Source organism: Mycteria americana, chromosome 4 (genome assembly GCF_035582795.1).
Source record: "Mycteria americana isolate JAX WOST 10 ecotype Jacksonville Zoo and Gardens chromosome 4, USCA_MyAme_1.0, whole genome shotgun sequence".
Taxonomy (NCBI): Eukaryota; Metazoa; Chordata; class Aves; order Ciconiiformes; family Ciconiidae; genus Mycteria; species Mycteria americana.
In genome coordinates, this window is record NC_134368.1 from 7,353,542 (window position 1) to 7,379,209 (window position 25,668).

Genomic DNA, 25,668 nt, shown 5'->3' on the forward strand with positions numbered 1-25,668 from the left:
CTTGACCAAAGACCTCCCCGCAGCCCGCGAAGGGCGGGGCAGCAATTATAACTCAGGCAGCGCGGCGGACAGCCTTCGCCTGCCGGCGGGACGAGGCCAGGGGGCGGTGAGGCGGGCGGGCTACTTCTGCCGCTGTCCCGCGATCCGGGGTGGCCCCGGAGGTCCCGGACAGCGCTGGGCTTTAGGCTTTTCGGTTAGGTGGGCCATGGGGCGGACGGTGGGGACATCAGCGTGGGGAGAGGGGATCCTTGAGGTGTCAGGGCTCAGGCAGGGAGGTAGGCAGCTAAGAGCAGGGGCCTGACGGGGAGCGCTGTTGCCATAGCGACGTGGAGGCCGGTAGGGGTGCCCGGGGAGGTGGCCGGGCCGGGCCGGGCCTGGCAGCTCCCCCGGCTGCCCCGGCCCCGCAGGAGGCCTCAGGGGAGCCAGGACGGCTCCTCTCGCTCTCAGGGCCGGGCTGCGCGACGCCTCGGACCGGCATCTGGCTGCGCGCAGCAGCTGGGAAGCGGCAGGCCGAAGCCTGCGCTAGGGCCGATGGGGTGGGTGTAGTGTCAGCGCTGAGGTAAAACCCCGGGCGGCGGGAAAGCGTGGCGGGGGGCTCAGCGCGGTAGTGCGGCACCTGAGGTAGAAGGGGGTTCACTTCCAGTCAGGCTGTGGGGAACGCATCTCGCAGCTGCCCCAAACATTTCACAAGTACATACCGAAGAGCAGCTTTAAACGCGAGTCAGGGATGCATTAAGAAGCCTGGCGTGCCGGAAATAGAACATTTAGCCTGTCATTAGGTCGTTAACTCGGTCAGTAAACTTCCTCTTGAGTTTTATGTTGACTTACAGACTGAAGTCATGCATCTGACTGGCAAGCGTCTTGTAAAAGCGTGCTTGAAAGAAATGTCTCAGCTCGAGTACCACTTGCTTAACATACTCATTCCAACTTCAATATTTGGAAGCGGCAGCACAAGCCAGATACGACTTTTCTGTAGCACAGTACAACCGAAGCTCCTAATAAACTTGGACAAAGTTGACTGCAAAGCCAGCATTTGGTCTGAGTCTGAGGCAATGTTGCTTCATCTGTGCCCATACTGCTGGAACAGGACAAGAAAATAGAGAAATTTGTGTTCTCGTAAGAATACATGACATGTAGATGCTTACAAGTCACTGTCACTCTGTCAGATTTAGGCCCAAACTGCTGCTTTTGTTTGTATTCTTGCTCTTTATGTAATCATAGATTATGTTTAAAGACATGCTGATATATTCTCATTTCTTAGGTCATTAGCACACTGGTTTAACTTAAGTTCTTTACTGCAATGGGCTCCTTGGTCATCTCAGCACATTCAAGCAAGGGCTCCTGATTTTATTTTTTTTTTTTTGGTCATTAAACAGAGCGTGTCTTCTCCAGAGGGCAACAAATGGTTTTCTGCTGTTACAAAAAAAGAAAATACCAACTGCCTAGGAAAAAAAGTGTCTTGTATTTCAAGCTTTAATTAATGTATTCTGCTCCTGTGAATTGGTTCGGCCTTGATCGATGTACATTTCTGTGCTGTTGACTACCGCGTGTTTGTAGGCAAGGAAAATTGCCACAAGAGGGGAAGGGGTGACTTTCAGATAAAACTGTAGACTGCGTAAAGCCCTGAGCAACCTGCTCTGGTGTCACAGATGACCCTGCTTTGGGCAGGAGGTTGGACTTCATAACCTGAGGTCCTGTCCAACCAGAATTACTGTCTGAATCACTACAAGATCACGGGATTGCCTTACCCAAACAGCCGGTGCTTTAGCTGAGGTGTCAGATATTGGCCATTGTATTACAGAATAACACCTGTAATAGTAGGAATTAGATAGTAGGAAATAGATAGTAGGAAACATCTGATTTGAAATAGATAGTAGGAAACATCTGATTTGAAATTATTCTACATACAACAAAATAGTGTCTGGGCTGCTGCCGTCTTGCTTTGAGAATCTCGTACAGGCTTGTTGGTTTATTTAATAAATATCAGATAATGACAAGTAGTCATGGTTTCATATCACGCATAAAAATGGGTTGAGATGCACAATATGTTGCTTAAAAAGTACATCAAGAGACTCTGTTAGTGAACTCCTAACAATTGTATTTACAGAGTTGGCTGACTCTTAGGAAAACTGGGTTTCAGGTAATTTAAATATTAGTTTGCTGAAATTTATCTTGATGTGTGGCAATATTAAAACTGTCCAAAAAAAGGGTACGATAATATTTTAACATGGAAAGGGATTGAATTAAGCTTTTCAATCCTGAGTTTTCCTGCCTTCAAAATGACAATACTTTTCTTAATGTTCCCCATAGAAGTCTGGAAAGTGGATTATTGTCCGTATTCCCAGGCTGCGCAGTCAGCAACTGCTCGTAGGAGAGGATGGGGGAGGAGAGGGAATCCTTGCCATTTGTCAACGGGCAGCAGAGGCTTCAGGTTTGGCTGTCTGACAAGAAAAGATAGCTGTCCCAGTTCTCAGGATTTGGTCTCATTCTCTCGTAAATCACAGTAAAGTATTTTTTGCTGCCAGAATTGTTTAAAAGCAGATCCCTGCTTCGGGTTTTTGTTTAAAGGTGGAATTGACATTCATCATGCTCTTCACATTTGTAATACTTGCTCTACGAGCACAGGACTGACTGTCTGATGACTGCTTAATGTTGTTAATTAGGTAGAGTTAACCCTGGGGTCTTTAAAAATGTCAGTGTGTGTCATCTTTGTCTTCAGCCCAAATGAATGTTAATTCACTGTTAAGATATTTAAATTTTCCAGATTATTAAAACTCCCTGAAACATTGTTTGCAGGTGACATGTCAAAGACGATCCGAGTTGCAACTAAAAACCAACAAATAACGGCTGTATCTAGGAAATACCACAATTTCCAGTAGGGTCAGCTTAGTAAGTCAGGGATGTAAAGGTAGGGAGGAAAGAGAGGACCAGAGAGCCTGGGAGAGGAACTGAATCCGTTCAGGTTTTCTCTGCCAGTCCTTTGGTCAAATCATCAGCTGCAGTTCTCGGTCGTACCCCTCGCTGCCCTTCATTTGCAGCTCTGCCCTGTCCCGTCTCGTTGCCTGGGTGCTTCTGTGGTGGTAGCTGCTTTGCTTTTGGTTGTTCTGGGGAGTTTCGAGTAGTGGTTTGAAACATTTTTACTTTCTTGAAATGACTCCGAGGTTTTGAGTTTTGGCAGATGATTAGCTTCGTCTCTGCAGGGGACTCGTCATCAGTTACCACTGGGGAATGTTAAGAATTGATTTAACTCGGCCCATGAGCATTAAGCAATGACATGTTGGTGACAGCCTCCCCAGCAGTTGGTGTTACAAATAGTTTAGCTGTGAGCATAGACTCGTAATTGTTGCTAGGTGCTTTCCTGCCAGAGGAAGCGAGGGCATCCCCGAATGAGTTACAGGGGAGAAACACAGGGATCGGGTGGAGAGGGGTCTGCGGTGCTCATTAAAAACAAACCAACAACAAAAAAACCCAACAATACGTTTTCTAACTAAAGTTAAATACACAAGGTTCCTCGTCAAACACCTAACTCCCATCTCTTCCTCCCACCTATGACTTCACATACGCTCGAGCTGCTCACTTGAAACAAAAGGTAGAGAAATCAGGCAACTTCTTGTACCTGCGACAAAAGAAATGGGGCTTCACAAAGCATATGAAAAGGAACTGTGTTCCTGGGATGTGTTTTCAGGGCTCAGGGAGAGCCTGCTCTGGCCCTAACGATGGGTGAGGTTCAGCGTGCGTTTCATAGACAGTCCCTTGGCTCTGCCAGCTGTGATAACAAAGCCACTCTCTTGTTTTGTGCCAAGGGGCGAGGATTCGTCTTACTGATGCTTGGCCACTTTCTCATTAGGGAGATGGGCCCTGGCTCCGTTGAAGGGCGAGTTTACCAAACTGCAGCAGCTCTGAAGGAGAGAGCAGCACTCCTGCCCGGCCTCCCGCCAGCTCCTTCACAGCCTGTGCCTCCAGTACGTTCTGTCCCAGCTGGGCCTCCCACCCGAGGCTCACTGCAAATCCAGCTGAGCTGCTGAAATCCCTTTGTATTTAATCAAGCAGCATCAGCCCAGCTGGGTTTTGCAGTCCACCTCTAATCTTTACCACATAAAAATTCTGAAGAATAAAGGTTTATATGACTTCCAGTGCGAGGCACAACATTTACCAGCCCATAAGGGCTCGGTTTGTGAGCAGCTACTTCTGCAATCCCTCCACTCTTCCCCTTTCAAGAAACAAAATGAGCCCATGGCTGAAGAAAACAGTCATCATTTTTCTTCTTGAAGAGGCCACAGTGGCTGCGTGACAAAACGGGCTGAACCTAGCTTGTTTTTGTTGGGGTTTTTTTTCCCTTTTTAAATCACATCAGCACGCTGAGAACCCTGTAAATGTGTTTTAAAGGCTTGGAGGAGCGCGGCCATTTAAATGCTTTCTATGGGTCAATATTCATGTGTCTTTCTGAAATTCGGTAGCATGGAATTACTTAAGCATGTGTACGCTTGGGGGGGTTGTCAGTGTTTTTAAAATTAAGCCGTGCTATTTTTGTGCTCATCTGTATGAGTTGGCAATTTTCATGCAAATTATGGATTCTTAAAATAACTAAACATACAAAAGAAATGTTGAGTTCCCTCCAGAGGAGAGCCTTCGTCTCAAAGCAGCAGCTTGATTTTAGTACATCTTTGGTAGCAGATTAAATCGCGTCTTTGCAGCCTAACACTTCTTGTATAGCCTGGGATGGTTTATTTGTGGATCCACTTAAGGGAGGACCCACGCTGCCCTCCAGACGCTCCCGATGGGAAGAACAGACCCAAATTCAACCTTTGTCAGAAGTCGCGGTGCTGCTGGCCGGTTGCCTTTTACAAGCTCCAAGCGCTCGAGTCCCAACACAAAGCTGCAGAACCCCGGTTCCAGCCCGTGCCGATGGATTTCACCTCACGATTTGCCTTAGCGGCCGCGAAGGGCCGGCAGCGGGGCTGGCGTGCGGAAAGGAGGAGCGGAGGGATGGCACCTACACCCGGCAGCTCGCAGCAGCCAGACTCCCGATACCCCGCGTCCGTCACGCCGTCTTAAACCTGTCCGAACAGACCGACTCGATCCCGGCCGCGTAAATATTTTTCTCCTCGTCAAAAACGCCCATGGGGCTCGGCTCGCCCCGTCACCGACGCCCGAGGTGCCGCTATCTCCTGTTTCGCAAGGCAGCGCGGCCGCTGGGTCCGAAGTCGCTGCCGGGGGCCGGGACGCCGACGACACCCGAGCCGGCTGACCGGGGGCCGGGCCGAGGTGCTGAATCACGGCGGGGGGGGCGGTGCCGGCCGGCGGGGCAGCGCCGGTCGCCCCTCCCGCCCCGCCCGCCGCCCTCCCGGCTGCACACGTCACTTGTTATGTCTCCGCCGGCGGCCGCGGCTCCGCCGGGGCGGGGACAGCGGCGGGAGGGAGGCGGGGGGGCCGCGGCCCCGCGGCGCTGACAGCCCCCCTCCCTCCCTGCCTCCCTTCCCTTCCCCTCCCTTGCTCTCCTCTCCCCTCCCCGCCCCGCGGCAGCCCGGCCTCCGGCTCGGCTCTCCCCGGCCCCTCGGCGGGCAGCCCCCGGCGGGAAGATGTGGGTGAAGCTGTGCTGTTTGCTGCTCTACTTCCTGGCGCTCTTCGTCCTGGCCAGGGTGTTCGAGGCCGTGGCGTGGTACGAGAGCGGCTTCCTCGCCACGCAGCTGGTGGACCCGGTGGCGCTGAGCTTCAGGAAGCTGCGGACCATCCTGGAGTGCCGGGGGCTGGGGTACTCGGGGCTGCCCGAGAAGAAGGATGTGCGGGAGCTGGTGGAGAAGTCAGGTACGCGGAGCTCCCCCCTCGCCCACGCATGGGGAGGGAGGTCGGTCCCCTGCCACCCCCGCGTGGGGAGGACGATCCCCGGTGACCCCCGCGTGGGCTCCCGCCGCCCTTGGGATGGAGACCCGGGCGCTGCTTCCCACGCCTGCAGGCCGGCGCGTCCGCAGGGCCAATTTGGGAAACGAGCTGGTCGTGTCCGTCCGTGTCGTCCCCCCCCCCCCCCCCCCCCCCCCCCCCCCCGAGGACCGAGGACCGAGGACCGGAGCGGTTAAATGGAGGAAGGCGGGGGGAACCTCGGGGGTGGTGACGTTAAAAACCTCCGCGGCGTTTTCAGCCCGAATAGGCTGCGTGGAGGGAAGGCCTCGGCTGGAGGGGTCACCGGGAAATGGTTCTTCCCGGGGAGTTACGCCGGGTTGCTGTGGGCGGCCGGGGTCAGGATGGCGAGGTGGTGGTCGCACAGATGAGAGAGAATGTCGTCTGCCGTGAAAAACGAGGACTAAAGAATCCAGAGATAGGCAGTGGGTTACTGTGTACAGCCGGGGCCGGCTTTTCCCGTGTATTCCTCTCCCCGCCCGTTTGCTGGTTTTATGACAGGTATCGCTACCCAGATGGGTACGGAGGAAAGCAGCGCTTTTGTAGCGGAGGAGCAGAAGGGATGGGTACCGAGGGACGCGGTGGCTTTCTAGAAGAGGAGGAGAAGTAGATCCTATGTACAAAAGATGGCTTGGAAATAGGCAGGGAGGTGTTTTGGAAGTAGGGAAAACCAGGTGAAAGAGGTGGGCTTCTGGGGGTGATGAACAGCGAGGGGTGAAGAGCAATGGAGATGTCAGGGATGGCAGGAGTGTCCTGAAAGTAAGGGTGCTGGCCTGGAGTGCTCGGAGGGAGCTGGCCCCAAGGACTGGGAGATGGGGCTGATGTAATAGCTGTGGTGGCAGCCAAGCAGGAAAATGTGGGTAGCTGCTTTTAAATCGATGATCGAAGGGCTGCTGATACAGGGGAGAGAAATCCCTGGGATAGGGATACACAGTGAGGGGCTCAAATGTCCAGAGAGAAAAAGAGAAGGATTTGGATGAATATAGTGAGTGCCACAACCTTAAAAATGCTAACTTCTTTTAAATAATTGATATGAATGCTGGGCATTTAAATCTAATTTGCTTTTATTGTTCATTGTTTATTTATGTTGTTTATTTGCTTTGCTGCTCCAACAGTAAAAAGCATTAGGCGATTTCACTTTTGTTTCCAACCACTTTCACTCCTCGGCTGTCAGGTACTTTTGTGATGTCATGATGTTTGGGTTGCAAACGCTGCAGGGAAGTGTTTAACTCCAAACAAACTGTATTAACCGACTTCTTCAAATGGCATGGAAACCCTTCTCATACCAACAGGCTTTGCAGCATTTTTCCATAATTTTTTTTTCTAAATTCTGTGAATACTTTTGGAAACCCCTCAAGGGTTTCAGCCGTAATGCTTTTTTTTACTTTATATTTTGAAGGAAATGGCCTTTTTGGACGAGACTTAATTTCTTCAAGCTTAATAGATTAGTTACTAGAATGCTAGTTGTCATTAACGGGGTTTGTAATGATGGTGAACCAAAACATGAGAAAGAAATGGGATTACAAAGGAAACATCAGATGATTTTACTGTGAGCTCTTTACGTCGCTAGGATCGGAGTTCATGGGAACTTTTTCCAACTGTACAAACAAGCCAACAGCTAAATGATTCTACCCGAGATCTTTACTTGCAATGGGACAATCAACACATTTTTTTGGTACAAAATTATTGATTGAAATTTTGGAATTCTGTTTGAATTATCAGTATTAAGAAGTTGGTTGCTGCAAAATTATTGTCCTGTGAAATGAAGGCAAAGATACATGAATTAAAATTGCTCTCAGCCACTGAATATTGTTATTTTCAGAGAGTGAGGCTTAGAAGATGTTCATGTATTTTTGTGTGCTTGGTTGCACGTGTGGTACGTCTGTGTAATCAGAAGCATAGCGTTAATGTCTTCTGTGGTCTGACAGCTGAAGTCAAATTGTTCATAGTCATGTCACTATAGATGGAATTAAAATAACTTTGAAGTTCAGCTACCTTTGTACTCAAAAGGTTCTTTGAGCAACCATGTAAAATATAGTTAAACTGTTACTAGAATTGATGAAGTGATCTTTCTTGAGTTCTGTTTTAATTGAATTTCTTCAATTGTCTCTTTTTCAGGAGACCTCATGGAAGGAGAGCTTTATTCTGCTCTCAAGGAGGAAGAGGCCTCCGAATCAGTTTCCAGTACAAACTTTAGTGGTGAAATGCACTTCTATGAGCTTGTAGAAGACACAAAAGATGGGATCTGGCTGGTACAGGTATAGACATTGGATCATTTATTTTTATATATTTATCACATCCAAAATGTGTTTCAAAGGACGAGTTTATGAGGGTAGTTAACTAGTAGTGAAAGTGTGTAACAGAGAGATGGTGACAAAGATCAACTACATCAGGGAGATCATAAGGAAACAATCTGTTCAAAAAACCAAGAAAGACTGGAAGTGACAGAGTTCCTATACAAACAGGAAGAAAAAAACCTCTTATTCCGTGGATTGCTTTTTGAAAAAACCAGGTACTTTAAAACCAGAAAACAAGCAAAGCAGCACACACTTAAGTACACAGACTATGCAAGTACTTTGCCCTGGTATTGTAAGAACTTGTGTAATGTGTGAAATAGGTGCATTAAGCGTAGATGCTCCCAGGTGGCACAGGAGAGGTGCCTCTGGTGTTGTTCTTCCTTTTAGTTGCATTACATGCTCTCAGACCCAACCAGTTTAAGTTTCTGTTTATTTAAGAGGCATAGAGCACTTTTAAAATCTGTTGCCTCTTCACAAAGGCAAGATCTCAGTGTGCTACTTCCCAGGCTAGCAGGCTGCTTCTGCAACATATTCCAGTAGCTTAAAGTTAACCTTCCCCCAAACCTGTGGGCCCACCGATTTTTTGAGCATGCTTCCCCGGGGCTGCATGATTATAAGAGAATATTTAGGAAAAGAAAGAAAGACTTTTGCAAATAGGATTCTGAAACAATTTATCATCACTCTTGAGAACATAAGTAATCCAGACCAAAATGTAAAAATGCCTTTCTGCATCAATGTCTCTATTGATAAGAGAAAATTTTTTTTAGGCCTAAGTTCTCTGCTGACAGCCACATCAGGCAATCAAAATTCTCCACCAGACAATTAATTGTTCAGTTGACAGCTCTCCTGTCTGGTGTGTCTGGTCTCCTCACTTCATGTTTTCTATTTAAATAGATTATCAAGATTTAATGACTTCCTGTTATTAGACCTGCGCTGTCACCACATCAGATCTCACCCTAAAATAGACAATGAGAGGACAGATTACCTTCCTAGTCGAAATGGCATTTGTGTTTTGGGAAAGATATATTTGGAGTTTATTGAATCTAAGTTTCAGGTTTAAACCATACAGATTCAAGCAGAGAAAGGAAGTTTATGCATCTCCAAGCTAGTTGACAAATACGAGCATGAATATGCTACGAAAAACCTTCCCTCCTCTCCATGCAGCTCAAAAGAATAAAATATAGTAGTTCTCTGTTGTCTGTTGCTTGCAGAATTTTAATTGTAATATATTTTCAGCTAGCTTCATAATAGCAGATCAGATAGGCTGCGTTTTGATATTTCTAGTGTGATGAATGTTGTCATCATTCTGGGAATATTTGCACAGCTATTCAGTTGGTCACAATAGCTGTGGAAAAAAAAAAATTAGTGGAATTTACTGAATAATTTACGTGCTGAATGCTATTTGTCTGTTTCTCCACAATAAAAACCACTAGACATGTCAAATTCCTTTTTTTCATTCTTGCCTTTCAAGTTTTCATCACTTTGAGTTTTCATTTGCTCCCTTCCCCGCCATAACTCCTGTCTGGATAACTCCTGTGCTGGATTCTTCGTGTCCTTTCACAGGTTTTCCCATGCTCTTTTCTTAGATCTCATCCCTGCAGAGCTGTGTTTTATCATCACTTCCCTGTTCTGATTCTCAATTACCCTCCCTTGCCCATGCTCCTTTACCGTCAGGCACCCTGTGGAAACTTTACAGCTAATTAATCAGCTCGGTGCTTAGGCGGAGGACAGTACGAGAGTAAGGATGTCTCATGGATGGGTTTGGTGACCACAGACAAGGTCAGAGCATTCCCCTGCTCTGTTGTTGCTACCGGCTGGGAAGCAGAAAGGATCTCCAGATCCGTTTCAGGATCCTGACCCTGAATCCCTGTTCCATGGGGGCTGCTGGAAAGCAGTGGAGGGAGAGGAACAGTTCTGGCTCAGCTAGCACAGTGGCTGTTGGTTGAGTTGGTTTTGAAGACTTTGATGATGTGTTGTAGTAGTCACTTTAGCGATGTATGGGAGGATGGGGACTCTGAAGATTATTTTTATTTTCCAATGCATGTAAATGAAATTTCTGGGGTGGCACAGGCTGGTAATGTGATAGCCATCACTGTCTGCAGAGAATCAAAGGAAAAAGAAGAAACAATTATTATTTCTTGACATGTTTGACACAAATTCAGATGTGAATTTATAATTTAGAGCCAACAAGGTGAATTCCTTGAAGAAAGTCAAAGTCCATACACAAGGAAACAGTGTTTTGTGGCTTTGTTTCTTTATTTTCTGGAAATCCACATGCAAAGCATCCAGGCTCAGTGGTAATTTGTTTACCCGTGTAGCTGTTCACAGGTGCCCTCTGCTCCTATGTGGAGCTTCCATAGAGCTACAGACAGCAGCATGTTTTCTCTCCTATTAGCTCATGATCTCATCACCTTTTATGCCTTTCTTCTTGCTTGCCAGCTGCTGTTGTGCACTTCTTTGGCTGGCAAGGAGGATGAGTGGTAGTTTCTAGAGCTGCTTCTCTTGTTGGTAGAGGAGTAACATGCAATGTTCTCACTTTTCCAGACTCTGCTTACGGCTCATGCTCTCTGGTTAGTCTCTAGAAGCCTGACACATCCAACAATATCATAGTCATTATGACTTTTAAAAAACATACAGTAAATGATCTACAGATTAAAATCCTCTTTGAATGAAGTTAAAATCTAAATTAACGTATATTTTTATTTTAAAAAGTCCCCGCTGTAACATAGTGGTAGAGAGAAGTAAATGGAACTTTCTTCCGGACATTGAAGCAGGACGACAAACATTTTGATCCTGTCTGGTAAAGCTGCAAAGGACATTATTATGGATATAAAATGTTGCAGTCTATTCTGCATCTCAGCTTCTTGTTCAAGTGGTGTAGCCACAGAGCAAGGGATGTGCCTACAGGATTTTGGTGGTGGTTCATTTATTCATTCTTTCTTTTGCTTGCATGTAGGATGAGTAATTTTCATACTTGCTTTTTAATTTTTCCAGGTGATCAGTTGTTCTCGCTACAAGGAAATTAAGTAGAAACACTCAATTCTTTTAAAATACATCGTTCGGTATTTGTGTCTTCCAGTAGCCCTTCAGGATCGTTCACCGTAGGATACTCCATTTTAACTTTCAGTATCCTTCTTGAGAGTCTTCATACCCAGTCAAGGGTGCAGAATGCCATCAGCTAGAATGTAATAGTTCTCATATTGCCTGCATATCTGTGTTAATTCATTCCAGAAGCTCATTTATTCTCAACCTCTGACTTAACTGACAGCTTAACTGAGCTGTTCAGATGGGTGCATAGATCACCCCACCTCCCTTGAGAAACTACACGTAATTTTGAGGTGGTTAATTTTTGCATGCCGTGATGGATGTAGTCTTCTGTCTTTGCCTATTTTGATCTAATTTCTCATGGTCTCTTTCTCAGAAAAGAAAGGCAAAAAATCTCCAGACATCTTTAATCCATATGGATGGATTCTGAACCAGTTGTGAGTTCTTAGGAAAGAGTGACAGTGTGGAAATTCAGTTTCATCAGCACAATGCCAAATAATAACCAGAGAGTGAGATGTCTCAGAATTAATAAAAGTACAGACAGTCATGTAGAAACTTACTGATGTTATCTGGAATAAGTGGGCTTTTTCCCATGCTTTTAATACATAACTCACCAGTCCATTTATAATTAATTGTATTTCTAAATGAGAATTGTCCAAATATTTTTACTTCTGTTTTATCTATGGGGAGGATAGTTTGCAACATAGCTGTTTATAATAAAGGGTTCTATGAAAAGCATGTAAGAAGCTTAATTAACAGACTAGGGTTTTTGAACCTTTGTGGATCTTTGTGGATCCCTAAAAATCTTCCAGCGAGTGCATGGACTCTTTACAATAGTATCAAGCTTCCTTTGCTCATTTACCCTCTGCGGGCACTGTGGAGGAGTTCCTGGACCTGCAGGGGTCTGGATATCTCAAACTGGAAACTGCCAAACCAGACTGACAGTTTTCGCATACATACAACCATACCAGTTCATTAAGTAAGTTAGAAATCAGTTTTGCCTTTGGCAAAATCACCCATTTTTTTCTGATTCAAATGTCTGCACTCCTTCATGTGGAGACTGACTTGCTGAGGCTGGGCGAGGATTGACTGCTCCCGAGAGAACTACCTGTACGTGTGTGTATGCAGCAAGAAATGGTGTCTCTTATTTAATAGGTTTTGTTCTTCCTGATGGTTTAGAGCCTGTCACAGTGCCCTAGTGCCCAGAGTTGATGAGCACTTGGAGTTGTTGTCTTTGTGGCTAAGCTGTAAAACCAAGTTTTGACTATTCATGCGTATTCGAAATTGTGTGTGCTCTTGGTATGAGCAGGTGTGCCTGACACCTGGTATCCTGGCTAAATTCCAGCTTAGATAATGCCTGAGCTTCCCTTGGCGCTTTCCTTTGGATACAGTTTTCTCTTCCTTTCATGGCACATACTCCTAACCCATAAAGGCTGAGAGATGCTGGCAATGTGAATATTCTTCCATCACAAAAAATATATATAAAAAACACATGTGCATCACTTAGCTTGGAGCTTCTGCTGTATTGTGATGATCTCACAATTCTTGGTTTCTGCTTTGAGTTCTTTTTTTAGCGTTCCCATCTCTGGCGCAATGTAACAAACACAAGCGGAATGACTCTTAATCAATCTAGCAAGGCACGAGGGCTGTCGAACGTGCAAAGTAGACAATTCATCAGGATGTTTTTTCCCTTTAGTGTTACTGAGGTTCCTTTGGATTCCTGAGGCCATTAGAAGCAGTAATAACTAGTTTTAAGGGCTGATTTTAAAACGTCCTCTTTAAAAAAGCTATCTGTCAAGGGTGTTCAGGTTCTGTGGGAAGTTATCCTTGCATATAGTGTGGTCTGCACAGTACTCAAGTTGCTGCAAGTTGTTGGAGTGGAGGTAACTTGTTAAGAGTGTTGGTTTTGTTCCAGATGGTATACCTGGTCTTGCGCACAGTACATTGTAGGGATTATTCCCCATTAAAAAAATGCCAGTTAATCCTATTTTAGTATCTTTGCTGTGAGGATATGTGTAAGCTCTTTCCAGCATCGTGCTGTAATTCTTCTTATGCATCAAATGGTTAGTACGTTTCTTTCCTCTGTATATCTTAACCATAGGAGGAAGCAGAGAAAATAATTGAAGGAGCTAGAATTGGTTAAAATAACGAGAGTTGAAATACCATGAAGTGTTGTTTGTTCTGCATATGTCAGTCTCTGACTTTCATTCTTAAGCCTTGTGATATTTGAACATTTTTAGTTGTGAGTGAGCTTCAAAACTTACTGAGATCAAATCTTGTTACAGTGACCTGTTTTGAAATCTCTACATGCCTGTCTACAAGGGATTGAATAATATCTGGTTTAAATGAACAGAAAATAGGAGAGTAAGGCTAGTATCATGTTGTGCTCAAGTACTGCTGTACTCACATTGCTACAGCAAACTCTTTAACAGCAGCAGTGTTTCCTTGAGCCATTTCAATTTCTGTCCCATCTTCTACTGGTATTTTAAGAAGGTACGTTTCATAAAATAATTTTTAAAAATCCTTAATGATAACTGGGAAACTAAGGAGCAACTGCATCGATGACAGTTATGAAGCAGATATTGCGATATCTAGGCATCTACCTGAGACACTTTTGTTTTGGATTAAGCAAGAGAGGCAAAATGTCTTGCTGACATTCTCCTATTTTTCCAAGTGTTTATATCTTTCTGTCTCCGGGGTATTTGCTCTTAAAGTCTGTTTGCTTCTTTAATGTCATAACTATGACATTTTAACTTATAGATCAAAATGATTCTATTAATTACGTTCTCGACTGGCCTCTTTTGGGACAGTTCTGTCTAATTCAAAGTCAGGAGAGCTCTTTCAGTGCAAAAGCTACCTATGCAATTGCCTGTTGAAATCATCAGCATTTCAAGGATTTCAGTATTATGTGTCCCTAGATGAATTCTATTTTAACTTTGTTTTCTGTGGTATCCGGAAGCCACCTTTTTAGTTATTTATGGAAACTAAACAAGAAAACTCAATCAGAACATGTAGAAATAAAGGAGATTTCCAAAGCCCCATCTTTCCATTTTTACTTTGTACATCTTGGTGGCATAACTAACCTGCAGTATTTCAGTGTCGGTTGAGAATTGCCTGACCTTTTGGGATATGGTGTGGTCCTCCCAAATTCACAGATGGAGCACAAAGAAACTTGTCTGAGACTTCAGAGGGAGTTTGTGGATGGAAGTCCAGTGAGGGCCTTCTTTCCAGCATCTTCTTCCACTAAAGAAGCCAGTAATTCATACATAGAGGAAAGATGGTAATTCAGACCCTGCAGTTAGAGCCAGTCCTCTGGCCTGGGTTAGGTGTTGATTAGGGAGCAGATCTATTCTGTGATGTGGGATTGCTAAATGGCAGGGTTAGTTTGATCCTATTGGATTCTCTTAGCCCATTAAGATGATTAATGGATTAATTGTGTTATCTTCATTGTCTTACTTGTCACTCTGACATATGATATTTTGCAGATTGTAAACATAGCTAATAATAAGAAAAGCTTGAAGGGTTTGCGTTCCTCTAAATGTGGTGTTTGTTTCCCCGCTGTGCTAGCTGATCTCATAAAAGATACCTTCCTCTATGAGCTTTGTCTTTATTTCTTTAAAATGAAGTAGAGCATATGACTGAAAGGGACCTTCTTGATGAGCGAGTTCAGCTCTCTGTTAGACTATGGAATATGTGTTCATAAAATAGCTTGCTGTCTTTCTTAAATCATAAGTTGTTTTGAGTGTAGTACTCATACTGACTGTTCCCCTCTTCTTGGAAACCTGTATCCGACTTCTGGCCTAAGCATATTCATGGCTAATTTGTTCCTATTGTGCTTAAATTGACATCACCCCTTAGTTTCACGGACTCCTGATATCTACCCTGCTACTCCCAGTACGTGAGGTAAATCCACCAGTTTGTTTTGTCGGGCATAATATATCCTGGGCTTTGCGTATTTCACAGCCAGTTAATATTGATGGCTGATAGTTCCTTTGGGATCAAGTATTAGACCCAAGCTTTTCCTCCCGTTGCTGTTTCTAACGGATGAACTCCCCGAGTGTCCTGTTCATTGTTGAATTCAATTTCATTTCTGACACTCTGCATTATAAGATTTGTGCAGCTCTTCCTGTATGGCATTAGAATCCTCTTTTGTACATAGACGTGCTTCCTGGTTTTATGTCATCTACAAATGGTTTTGGGAGACTTGCAGGAAGGGCATTAATAGGAATATATGCTGAACTGAGCTCTAAGGTAAATCTGTTCAGTCTGTTAGCACCTTTCTGGCATTTTTATGTTTTCTTGCCTTAGCCAATTTCTTACTCACTTTAAAATGTTGTTTGGGGGTTTTTTTTGTTGTTTTTTTTACTCACTATAAAAGCTTATCTCCAGTTCTCATGAAAATTTTCCATGTGGCACAATACATGATACTCTACCAAACTACTGACAGGATACTACATTCCCTTTCTCTTGAAACTCAGTTCTTTTCCTCCAGGAAAAGATGGATTTTTAACTCTCAATTTAATCAGGAATGATACATCTTTAGGAATTCCATGCTGGAAAGGGGTGGAAAATTCAACTGTCTCTGCATCTTTAGAATTTGTTGTACAGTTTTGCATACTGTTGAGATCAAACTGGTGGGATAATTTTTTCATTTGCTCTTAAATATAGTTACTAACTTGTTATTCTCCTGTCAAAATGTAAATTAGTCTGACGGGGGGTTTATAAGAAATCTTCGCAGGTCCATCTGTGATTTTGTGTGCTCGTTGTATTACAGTTCTGGGATGGAGATTACCTACTTACTCTGATTTAAGTATGTTAAGTTACTTGAGTTTTGTTTCCATCTTCAGGTGGTACAGTCTCTTCCCATAAACTCGCTAACCTGTCCGTGGCCAGCCATCTCCTTTTCACTGAAAACTGAGTCAGAACACTAATTTCATTTTAAAAAGAAAATTATCTTACATTTTTACCCTGTCTTCATTGTATGGTGATCCTGCTGCTTTTCCCCCTGTTCTATTCTTATTCATAGGACTGAAAAACCTTTTGGTGCAGCTTGTGATATTCTTTGTATGGTTTAACTTGAATTACTCATTTTTCCTTACATGTTTTTGATTTCTTGCATATTTTTCTTTGCTAGCTCTTCCTTTTGACCCTTTTTCATTCCTTGTAGATTCTCAGACTATTTCTAACATCTTTTTGGAAGTGCTTGCTAGGAAGAAGTGCAGGACTTGACAACTTTTTTCCCCTTGCTTGAAATATAAAATCCTGATAGCTTTAACACCTTGGACTTGAAGAACTTCCAGGCCTCTTCCACATTCAAATTCCAGGTCTCCTCAGTCACAGGTTTTTAAGCTAAATTTCTTAGCTTATCAAAATTCACATTTCTTAAATAAAATCTGTTACAAGTGTTTGCAAGTTATCTTTAAACTGAATTACATTGTGGTTGCTTAACCTGCAGTATTTTCTCAGACTCCCTCATCCACAGAGAATGATGACTATTTTCCAAAATACAAACCCTTGCCTCTGTGTGGTGAACTCCCAATGTTGTAAGTGGGTGTTGTCTGCAAGGAGCAGCTGCCATGGACATGTTTATTTGGGTTTTTTTGCCATAATGACATAAAACAGCATGAGCCCAAGAAACTTTACAAAGCTTCAGTGTGCAAAACCATAGTAGGGTTCTCTCTATCTAATTACAAAATACAAACTGCTAGTTCTGTCGTTGTCCTCCAGCATAAATAACTTTCTCCAAGAGGAAAGACTTTTTCATAGGAAGGGAATTAAACTAGTATTAAAAAATCCACCAATACAAACAGCCAGATGACATACTGGTGACCGTATTCACAACAAATCTCCTCCTCTTGACACATAAAGTGAATATTGTAATATCAGACAGAAGAAACAGCTGAGCAGGATCGGTCCTCCTGCACATAAAATTAGCATATTCTCAACAACTGTGCTAAGCTTTTTCACAACATGCAGACAGAATTTTGGAAGAAACCGATCTCTGAGTAGTTGTACCAAAGAGTAATCCAGTTATCAACGTTTTACTTCTATGCTTACTCATAAAATGTAGTGATTCCTTACTATGTTGGATGCATTTATCATGCCATAGTAGCTCTGAAGATATACTGGCATTAAGGTGTCTTCAGGAATGTGATCTCTTTTAGTTGAAGTGCATGGAAGGAAGAAGTTTAAAATATCCGAAGTAATTATCTCAGTTACATTGGGTGATGTAAAGAAGCCTCAATAATACAGCAGATTTCCCCAGCTGGTTGTCTCGGTGCTTGAAGGTTATGTTTAGCTAATCAAAAAGGCTTTTCTATGTGATGTGTGTTTGGAGAATAACTTGAAGGATTCTTATCTAGATGTTCACCTCTGGTTTTATTTAAACATTTTGGGCTCAGTGGAATGGGAGTGTAATCTGTAACTTCAGTTTAGCTTTGTTTCCCTCGGTAGAATGTTCTGCTTAGTGAAGTCTCTTAAGTTTCTGAGAGGATGCTACTTACCACAAAGCAGATAATTTTTTTTGAGTCTCAAAGGCCAGACACGCTTTCCAGGTCTGCATCTCAGCCTGTACATAGAGAATTGTTAATCACGGTGACAACCGAACTTCCAGAGGAAAGCTGACATTTGAGGTTATTAAGTCAGAAAATGATTGGGTGAAGTTTAATGGCAGGTAAACAAATACCTAACAAATGGAAGTTTCAAAACTTAATTTAAAAATATATATTTTAAGTCATTGCCAGTAAGCCTGCAGAAGCATGTGAGGCATTTCTAAAATAGAAACTGCGACGGCTCATGAAATAATGCATGATCAGTCATGTCACTCAAAATTACCTGTCAACTGCAGGCAGGCGGGTTTTTCTTTTTCTTTTTCTTTTTTTTTTTCCTTTCCCTGTACAGTTCTAAGTCAAAGGATGAGTGCTTATTCTTTGCCATTTGTGTCTGCAGAAGCTTACATCTAGGTAACCTGAAGTACTACTTTAATATACTAGGTTAGAACAAATTAGACCTTGGGATATATCACAGTGAATTATTATACTGAAATGGCAGCTAGGACATTGGAGTTGGTGGAACAGTCACGTAAAGTTACAGAGTGAGTCACTGGCAAAGCTAGAAGGAGTCAAGATTTTTAGGCATTATCTGGGAGTTTCATCACTAGTTTCCACTGCTTAGAAGCGGTTGTTGGCAGTATAATGTGGTACCAGGTACATACGTTCCAAATAATTTTATTTGCACCGAGGCAATGTTTCTTCGGTATGTTGTAATTTTTTATGGAGAATTGTAATAAAATAATGGGGTTTTTTACTGCAAAGAAGAGGAACCTGCTGCACCCTCTTCCTTTCTCCCCTACTGTGAACTGGTTAATGATAGTTTTGTTATTTTCCCAAGGCTTTTGTTACCTACCACTGATTTTAGTATCTTAACGGGTACTTAAAATGATTATGTCCTTTTGTCTTTCTGCAGAAACTGTATTTCCATCTTGGAGCGTCACTCTCCAAAGACACTTAGTGTGACTACCAGTTGTATATACCTATTGTGTGTTCTAGGAGAAGGGGAAAATGGTATCAAGGGTGACTAGATCTTCCTTTTCATGATACTTGCTCTTTATTTTGCAAAGCAAACTTAACTGTGATACTAAATTGTTATTTTCTTTTGGCAATAGGTCGTAGCAAACGACAGAAGCCCCTTGGTGGGTAAAGTCCACTGGGAGAAAATGGTGAAGAAAGTATCAAGATTCGGCATACGTACTGGCACTTTTAACTGTTCCAGTGACCCCAGGTATATTCTTAAAGGATTATTTAAATCCCAAGAATATCTTAAGGCTCAGCTGTGTTCTGGCAGCAGGGCTTGCTGTGTTGTAAAAGTAGTTGTGACAGAAGGTGGCTTTATTCATGTTTTTATCTCTACTAAAGTCTGTTCAGAATTCTCCATTACATTATTTATCAGCATCATAAACACAGATCTGCAGCTTCCTAAAGCGTCATGTGCGAAATACACGATTAGACTATGCAGAGTGTACAGCAATGGAAGGGAATGAATAGAAGAATCTGGCCTTATAGTCCAGGCATTCGGGGACAAGAACTATGCTTGCTCAGGACAAAGCTGAATATATATAGCCCATGTAAGAGAACTGTATCAGTTGTAAAGTTGTCATATTGCCATCTGGAAAGGAGAAACACAGGTTAGCATGAACCTTGCAAACAGTGCCTGCTTCTCAGGATTACGGACAAATCCTGTTCCCTGACAAATGTGTGTATGTTTATATATAACTTGCACACGCCCTTTGACAACATACAATGTGCTATGCAAGATTCACTGTTGTTTGCATATGATTTCGAACAAGGAAGGAGAGCGGAGCCAAAGAAGCTATTAATAATTCTGTGCTGCTGTAAAAAGAATTTTTTTTAACATTTTGTTGGAAGCATTTGCTTCACATGATGGGAAACTTTGTCTAGAATTCCAGTGGCATGTATGGATCTGCACGTGTCTTATACAGCTTCAGTCCTAAATGTTTACAGAAATCTCAAAGTTAATCATAAGAGAAAATTCTTAAATTTTGCAGTGCTTATGCAAAATAATCTTGTATAATCAAAACATTGGTATTTGAACATCTTAAAAATTTGGCAGTGTTTCTCTTTGCATAGCTCCGAACTAGTCTTAATGTTATGATCGAAAAATTATGTTTTAATTGAATTCATTTTTTCCTAATAGAAGAAATGTTTTGTTGAGTAAACCCTCATGAATAGTTTTCATCAGGTTGCAGCTGAAATTCAGAACAACACTGCACGCTACAGTAGTCAGGATACCTTTATTAGTAGGGTAACATCTTATGGCTCCTTCTAAAAACGTTACATTCAGATTCTTGAGATGGGAAGTTGTAATTGTCTAAATATGCTTGATAGACCAAAACCAGAGAGGATGTAGGTAAGATGGCTAGTGAATGAGGCTGTTGGCCCCTATTTCAACGTGCAGGGATCTTGGAGACAGTCTGCATGCCTGTTGGCTGTGTGATGTTGAATTGGGTTGTTGAAACTTGCCAGATATTTCCTGAAAGGAGGACTAGATAAATTGGGTGGTATGGTGATGCTGGTAGGAAAGATGCATGAGAGAAGGCATCTTCTGAGTCATCAGACTCATCTCATAGTTACTGGGGTCTGCACCATGACTCAGGGTTCAGCCTTGAAGAGCCTCTTCTTTTAGGTATGGATTTGGAGTTCGTCCCATCTCAGCAGTCTGCCTGCCAGACAGCAGGGGTAATTCTTTTAGCCCAAATCATCTGGCAGCATGTGTCTGCTTCTTCCCCCACTGGTTTTGTGGTGAGCTCTCTTACCACACCTCTTAGCCTGTCTGCATCCTTCCAAAATGGCTCCAGTAGGAAGTGGACACTTGTCAGCTTCGTCAGCATCATTAAAGCAACTGCAAACAGACCAGTGTCTTGTTAACTTCACCCCATTGCTGCTTGGCAAAACTAGGATGGAAGGAAGCTCTGGGGAACTTATCTGCAGGCTCGGGAAAGCTGTGGGATGTTGAGTTACGCTGTAGTAGTTATCTTCTTGGCTGGAAGGACCAGGAAAAATAGCTTCTAATACTAAAGCTTTATAGCGAAGAGTCACTTTGCGTATTTTTCAAATGCAGTTACAAAGCATGAATGACTGTATGGCCTTGTTTACTATAACAACCCATGAAAATTAACACTATTCCTCTTCCTGTTTTATGAATACCTATCTCTTTACAACATTTCTGTAAGATAGATAACAAACATATTGCAACAATAAATACACTTTGCCAGAGAATATTGGGTGTCCGTATTTCCTGCTGTTATATACAAAGGTTCCCAGGTGCTCAGCATGTATCATTTTGGGGCTCATAATAGAAATTTAAGGACTGCAGCTCCAGGGGTCTGAAACTCTGCAATCTAACCTGGCCTTTTTTTTTGTAGATACTGCAGGAGGAGGGGTTGGCTGAAATCCACCCTTATTATGTCAGTTCCGCAAACCAGTACCTCCAAGGGAAAAGTAATGCTTAAGGAATACAGCGGGCGCAAAATCGAAGTGGAGCACATTTTCAAATGGATCACAGCCCATGCTGCTTCTCGGATCAAAACCATCTACAACTCCGAACATTTAAAAGAAGAATGGAACAAAAGTGACCAGTACCGTGTGAAAATATACCTGTTTGCCAACCTTGACCAGCCTCCAGCATTCTTCTCTGCACTAAGTGTAAAGTTTACTGGAAGAGTAGAGTTTATTTTTGTGAACGTGGAAAACTGGGACAATAAAAGTTACATGGCAGAAATTGGTATCTACAAGACACCATCGTACATACTTAGGACTCCTGAGGGGATTTATAGGTATGGAAATAACACTGGTGAATTTATATCACTACGTGCCATGGATTCCTTTTTGCGCTCGTTACAACCAGAAGTTAATGATTTATTTGTTTTAAGCTTAGTTTTGGTTAATCTGATGGCTTGGATGGACCTGTTTATCACACAAGGCGCTACTATAAAGCGTTTTGTGGTTCTTATAAGCACTTTAGGGACGTATAATTCATTATTAATTATTTCCTGGCTACCCGTGTTAGGGTTTTTGCAACTACCCTACTTAGACAGCTTTTATGAGTACAGTTTAAAACTCTTCAGGTACTCTAACACCACTACTTTGGCTTCTTGGGTAAGAGCCGATTGGATGTTCTACTCTTCACATCCAGCCCTCTTCCTCAGCACATACCTTGGTCATGGTTTACTAATCGATTACTTTGAGAAGAAAAGAAGACGCAATAACAACACTGATGAAGTAAATGCTAATAATCTCGAGTGGCTGTCAAGTCTGTGGGACTGGTACACCAGCTACTTGTTTCATCCTATTGCTTCTTTTCAACACTTTCCTTTTGACTCGGATTGGGATGAAGACCCGGATTTGTTCTTAGAGCGGTTGGCCTTCCCCGATCTCTGGCTTCACCCTCTGATACCAACCGATTACATAAAAAACTTACCGATGTGGAGGTTTAAATGCCTTGGCGTCCATTCTGATAAGGAAATGCTGGAAACCTTTCAAGACAGCGAAAGTGACTCTGACAGTGAAACCAAAGAGGTCTTCAGTAGTGAAAAAGAAGTCTCGGAGGACGATGAGCTAAACACGTTTCATAGGCGCAGTGAAGGAGAGCCTCGGTGCGGTGCCGAGACCTGTTCATGTGCCAATAAATATTGTCATCACGAGCCATACGAACGGAAAGCGAGATCCTATGGCTCATACAGCACCGCAGGTGAGATGGAGCCAGATTGGTCAGCCTGGCCCTCTGAGATGTTGCACTGTACAGAATGTGTTGTGTGTCTAGAAAATTTTGCAAATGGTTGTCTGCTCGTGGGCTTGCCGTGCGGCCATGTGTTCCACCAGAATTGCATCGTGATGTGGCTGGCCGGCGGGCGACACTGCTGCCCCGTCTGCAGGTGGGCTTCCTACAAAAAAAAGCAGCCATACACACATCCGCAGCTGTTGTCGAATGATCCCCCATCTTAGCTGTGTGCTGATGTCCTTTGTAAGCTTTCAGGATATTACTGCTTGCCTTTTAAATGTTAGTCACTTAAAAGATTATGTGGTTTGAAGTTTTAGTTTAAATGTTAGTGCAGTGAACTAAAATATACATGATGCTAACGTTAACGACAGAATCATTTGGTTGCCTTGTGTGTTGAACTGAATGCATACTTATCGTACAATAACTTTCTTTTCAACATCTGGAAACTTGATGCTGTTTGTGTAAGCACAAAAATCAAGCCTACAACAGAAGCGTATTCCAGCAAACGTTTACAAGTTAGGATGTGGGTGAAATTGAAATTCTAATCGGAGACAATTGCTTAATTTAAGTGTTTCTTATTTTAGAGTCTGTTCAGCACATCTTTGTTGAATAATGTATGTTGTAAGACAGTACCATTTAAAAAGAAATCAGTGAAATAAATTATTTTAAAAGGAGATTTGTAATGTTAATTGTTTTGATAAATATTTTGTGTGTATGGTTACGGATGTCTTGCTGGTCTGATTTATCTGTGAAGACAATAAAAATGTAACACAACTTTTGTGACTAATAAATCATCTCCGAGTGATGCAGGAATTCATTGCTCCAGTGTTAGCCACTGGCCAAGTGGAAGGTGATGGTGTTTCACTGGGAACTACTTCCTTCCTAAGTCCTCTGCATTGAGGTGCTTCTCTGCTTGACCAGTGGTTTCCCAGTTGATGACCAACTGCTTTATCAGACGGAGACCCTCTTCTACCAGCCGTCTCTCCAGCACCCTCATCTGCAGACATCTAGGAAGACACTAGGGTAGCCCCTCTACAGCCTCAAAGGAAACCATCGTGAAGTAGCAGAATATTGTCATGAAGTGACAAAAGTGGCTTGTAAAGGTAAAAATTGCCAGATTCCAAGTGGTGGTATTTTGAAGTGATTTCTAATTTCTTGGAGAAAAGTGATAGTTGTTTGATGCAATAAAAAAATTAAGTCTATTGTTCTCTTTATATTTCAGTATGAAACTGTGGTTTTGGTTGTATCTTTCAAAAATCATCTGGCTGAAAATCCAGAGAGGAAATGTTGGTTGGAAAGAAAAAAGAAAAAGGAAAAAAGGGGGGGGGGGGGAGAGCATGAGATGATGCAAGTAGAAGAAAAGGCTAAACTAGAAAGGCATTTTCAGCTGTCTCATTGTTTTATTTCTTTTCTAGTTCTTGTCCATGTGATATGGAAGGAGGGTAATTAAATGAAGATCATAATAGGAAATATAAACACAGGTCCCTCTGGCAGTTACGATCCATCTCTTGCTCTGTGCCTTTACAGAGAGCTGGGAGGCTGGTGCTTACAAAGCTGTCTGGCATCGTTTTATCTGTCCAGGGTTATCTGGGCACTATCTTTTTTAATAACAAATGTTTCATGCCCCCAGTCACCAAGTGTCCTCCCAAGAGGATATTCTCCTAATTATCAGAAGAGCTGTTGTTAATTGTGAGTACTTTTTCCTCTCTCGTTTGCTTTTTCCTATTGCAGTACTGAAGCAGGGAGTTAGAAGGGGCATAATATCACCAACTCTCCTGTGGTCCAGAAAGTAATTTTTATTCCAGTTGAGGCCTGTCAGTACATGCCCTTTATCTGTCATTACAGCCGCGGCAGAGCAGTGGAGAGGCATAACGAGGGCAAAGAGCGTTTCTGCTTCCACTTTGTGCGGCAGCGTGCCACTTAGCCTATGTGCTTATCATAACCAGCTGGGGTTGAAATCCACATAGTTTCAGGACTGTCTTGAAACCTGCACTGAACTGAGATCTTGCCATCTCGAAAGGGGAATGGAGGAAAACTTGGGTGAATATAAATAAGGCTGTAGTTGATGTACTGAAGCACACAAGCCAACTGCTGTATCACAGTCCACCGCTGTCTTTCGCTGGTACCTCGGCATTTTGCCAAAGACTGGGAGCAGTAAGTTCGAGCAGGGCCGCGTCCTCGGGGCACCGTGTGCTTCTGGAGCGCAGCTCTGCTGCTGAAAGCTGACCTCCTCCTACAAAGCCTGAGCCCAAGCAGCTCCCGTGCACAGGTTCAGCCTTATTTGCGAACCATTGTGCACGCCTGTTTCAGCTGAAGGCTTGCTTTAATGACCTCAGTTGCTCTATGAGTCCAATTCTTTTGATGAATGACACAAACTGCTGTTTAATTAGCAGGAGAGCCGCAGAGAGCACATCCATATGAGCAGATAATTATGACCAGTAGATAGCTGTGACTGAAGGTTCGGTCCCCTCGTGTCCGTTAGCCTGAGTTATATAAATTGTTGTGATCCAGTTCCTGGCGATGCATCTGTTTCCAAATCTACAGCAGCTGGTGTAGTGTATTGGTAGTCCCAGCAGGAAAGAAAAAGCAGTTGGATATATTTATTTTATGAAATGCTTGTGTCAGTAGCAGCAGAGGCATCCAAGTAGGATTGTTTTCTACGGAGTGCGGAATCTCAGACAGCCCTTACCCAATGCGTTGACAGTTTAAAATCTGGAGAACAGAGCAAAGACTGTGCCTATAACAAGGTCAGCAGTTTCTCTGCTCGCTTGTTTTGCCTCACTGGGCTGGGTTGTGCTAGTATTTGTAAAGTGTCTTAACTGAGATGCTAAGCGTTCTTGAAGCAGTGTTTTATTCTCTGCCTGCCCGAAGGCTGGCGGCCAACTGTAAACAGAAAATGTCAAACAATTGATCTGCGGTTACTTATGTCAGTAGGTTTAACGAGGGCGATTGGTGTTTTGTTCTGCTATTAAGAGAGGATGGATTTAAATCATCTCTGAAGGTCTCTGCCAGTCTCACTTTCAGCAATTATTGTTTTGTTACACTGGCTTTCCCACTGCTGGTACCCAGTCCAAAATGAAAGCTCTCCTGTCCAAAGCGTATTTAGATCTGTCTTCGTTCTGCATTAGGTTTTGAA

General features: G+C 43.2%; 1 protein-coding gene across 3 annotated transcripts; it reads left to right on the forward strand.

The window, feature by feature from the left end:
* Positions 1-5,330: 5,330 nt before the first annotated feature.
* Positions 5,331-23,734, forward strand: RNF103 (ring finger protein 103). Of its 3 annotated transcripts, none has more exons than XM_075499522.1 (4): positions 5,331-5,805; positions 8,014-8,153; positions 18,901-19,016; positions 21,178-23,734. In XM_075499522.1, exons 1-4 carry the CDS (start codon positions 5,580-5,582, stop codon positions 22,754-22,756), a joined length of 2,061 nt encoding a protein of 686 aa, XP_075355637.1. In that variant the 5' UTR covers positions 5,331-5,579; the 3' UTR covers positions 22,757-23,734. The 3 variants fall into 3 exon arrangements, with proteins under 3 accessions (XP_075355637.1, XP_075355638.1, XP_075355639.1); XM_075499523.1 differs by lacking the exon at positions 5,331-5,805 and adding an exon at positions 6,156-6,320; XM_075499524.1 differs by lacking the exon at positions 5,331-5,805 and adding an exon at positions 7,451-7,570.
* Positions 23,735-25,668: the final 1,934 nt, after the last annotated feature.

Bases quoted from the DNA above. Each gene is read 5' to 3' on its own strand.
- RNF103 (XM_075499522.1), top strand. From the start codon at position 5,580: ATGTGGGTGAAGCTGTGCTGTTTGCTGCTCTACTTCCTGGCGCTCTTC. The intron at 8,154-18,900 runs GTATAGACATTG...TTTTGGCAATAG, and splicing joins ATGGGATCTGGCTGGTACAG to GTCGTAGCAAACGACAGAAG. The intron at 19,017-21,177 runs GTATATTCTTAA...TTTTTTTTGTAG, and splicing joins AACTGTTCCAGTGACCCCAG to ATACTGCAGGAGGAGGGGTT.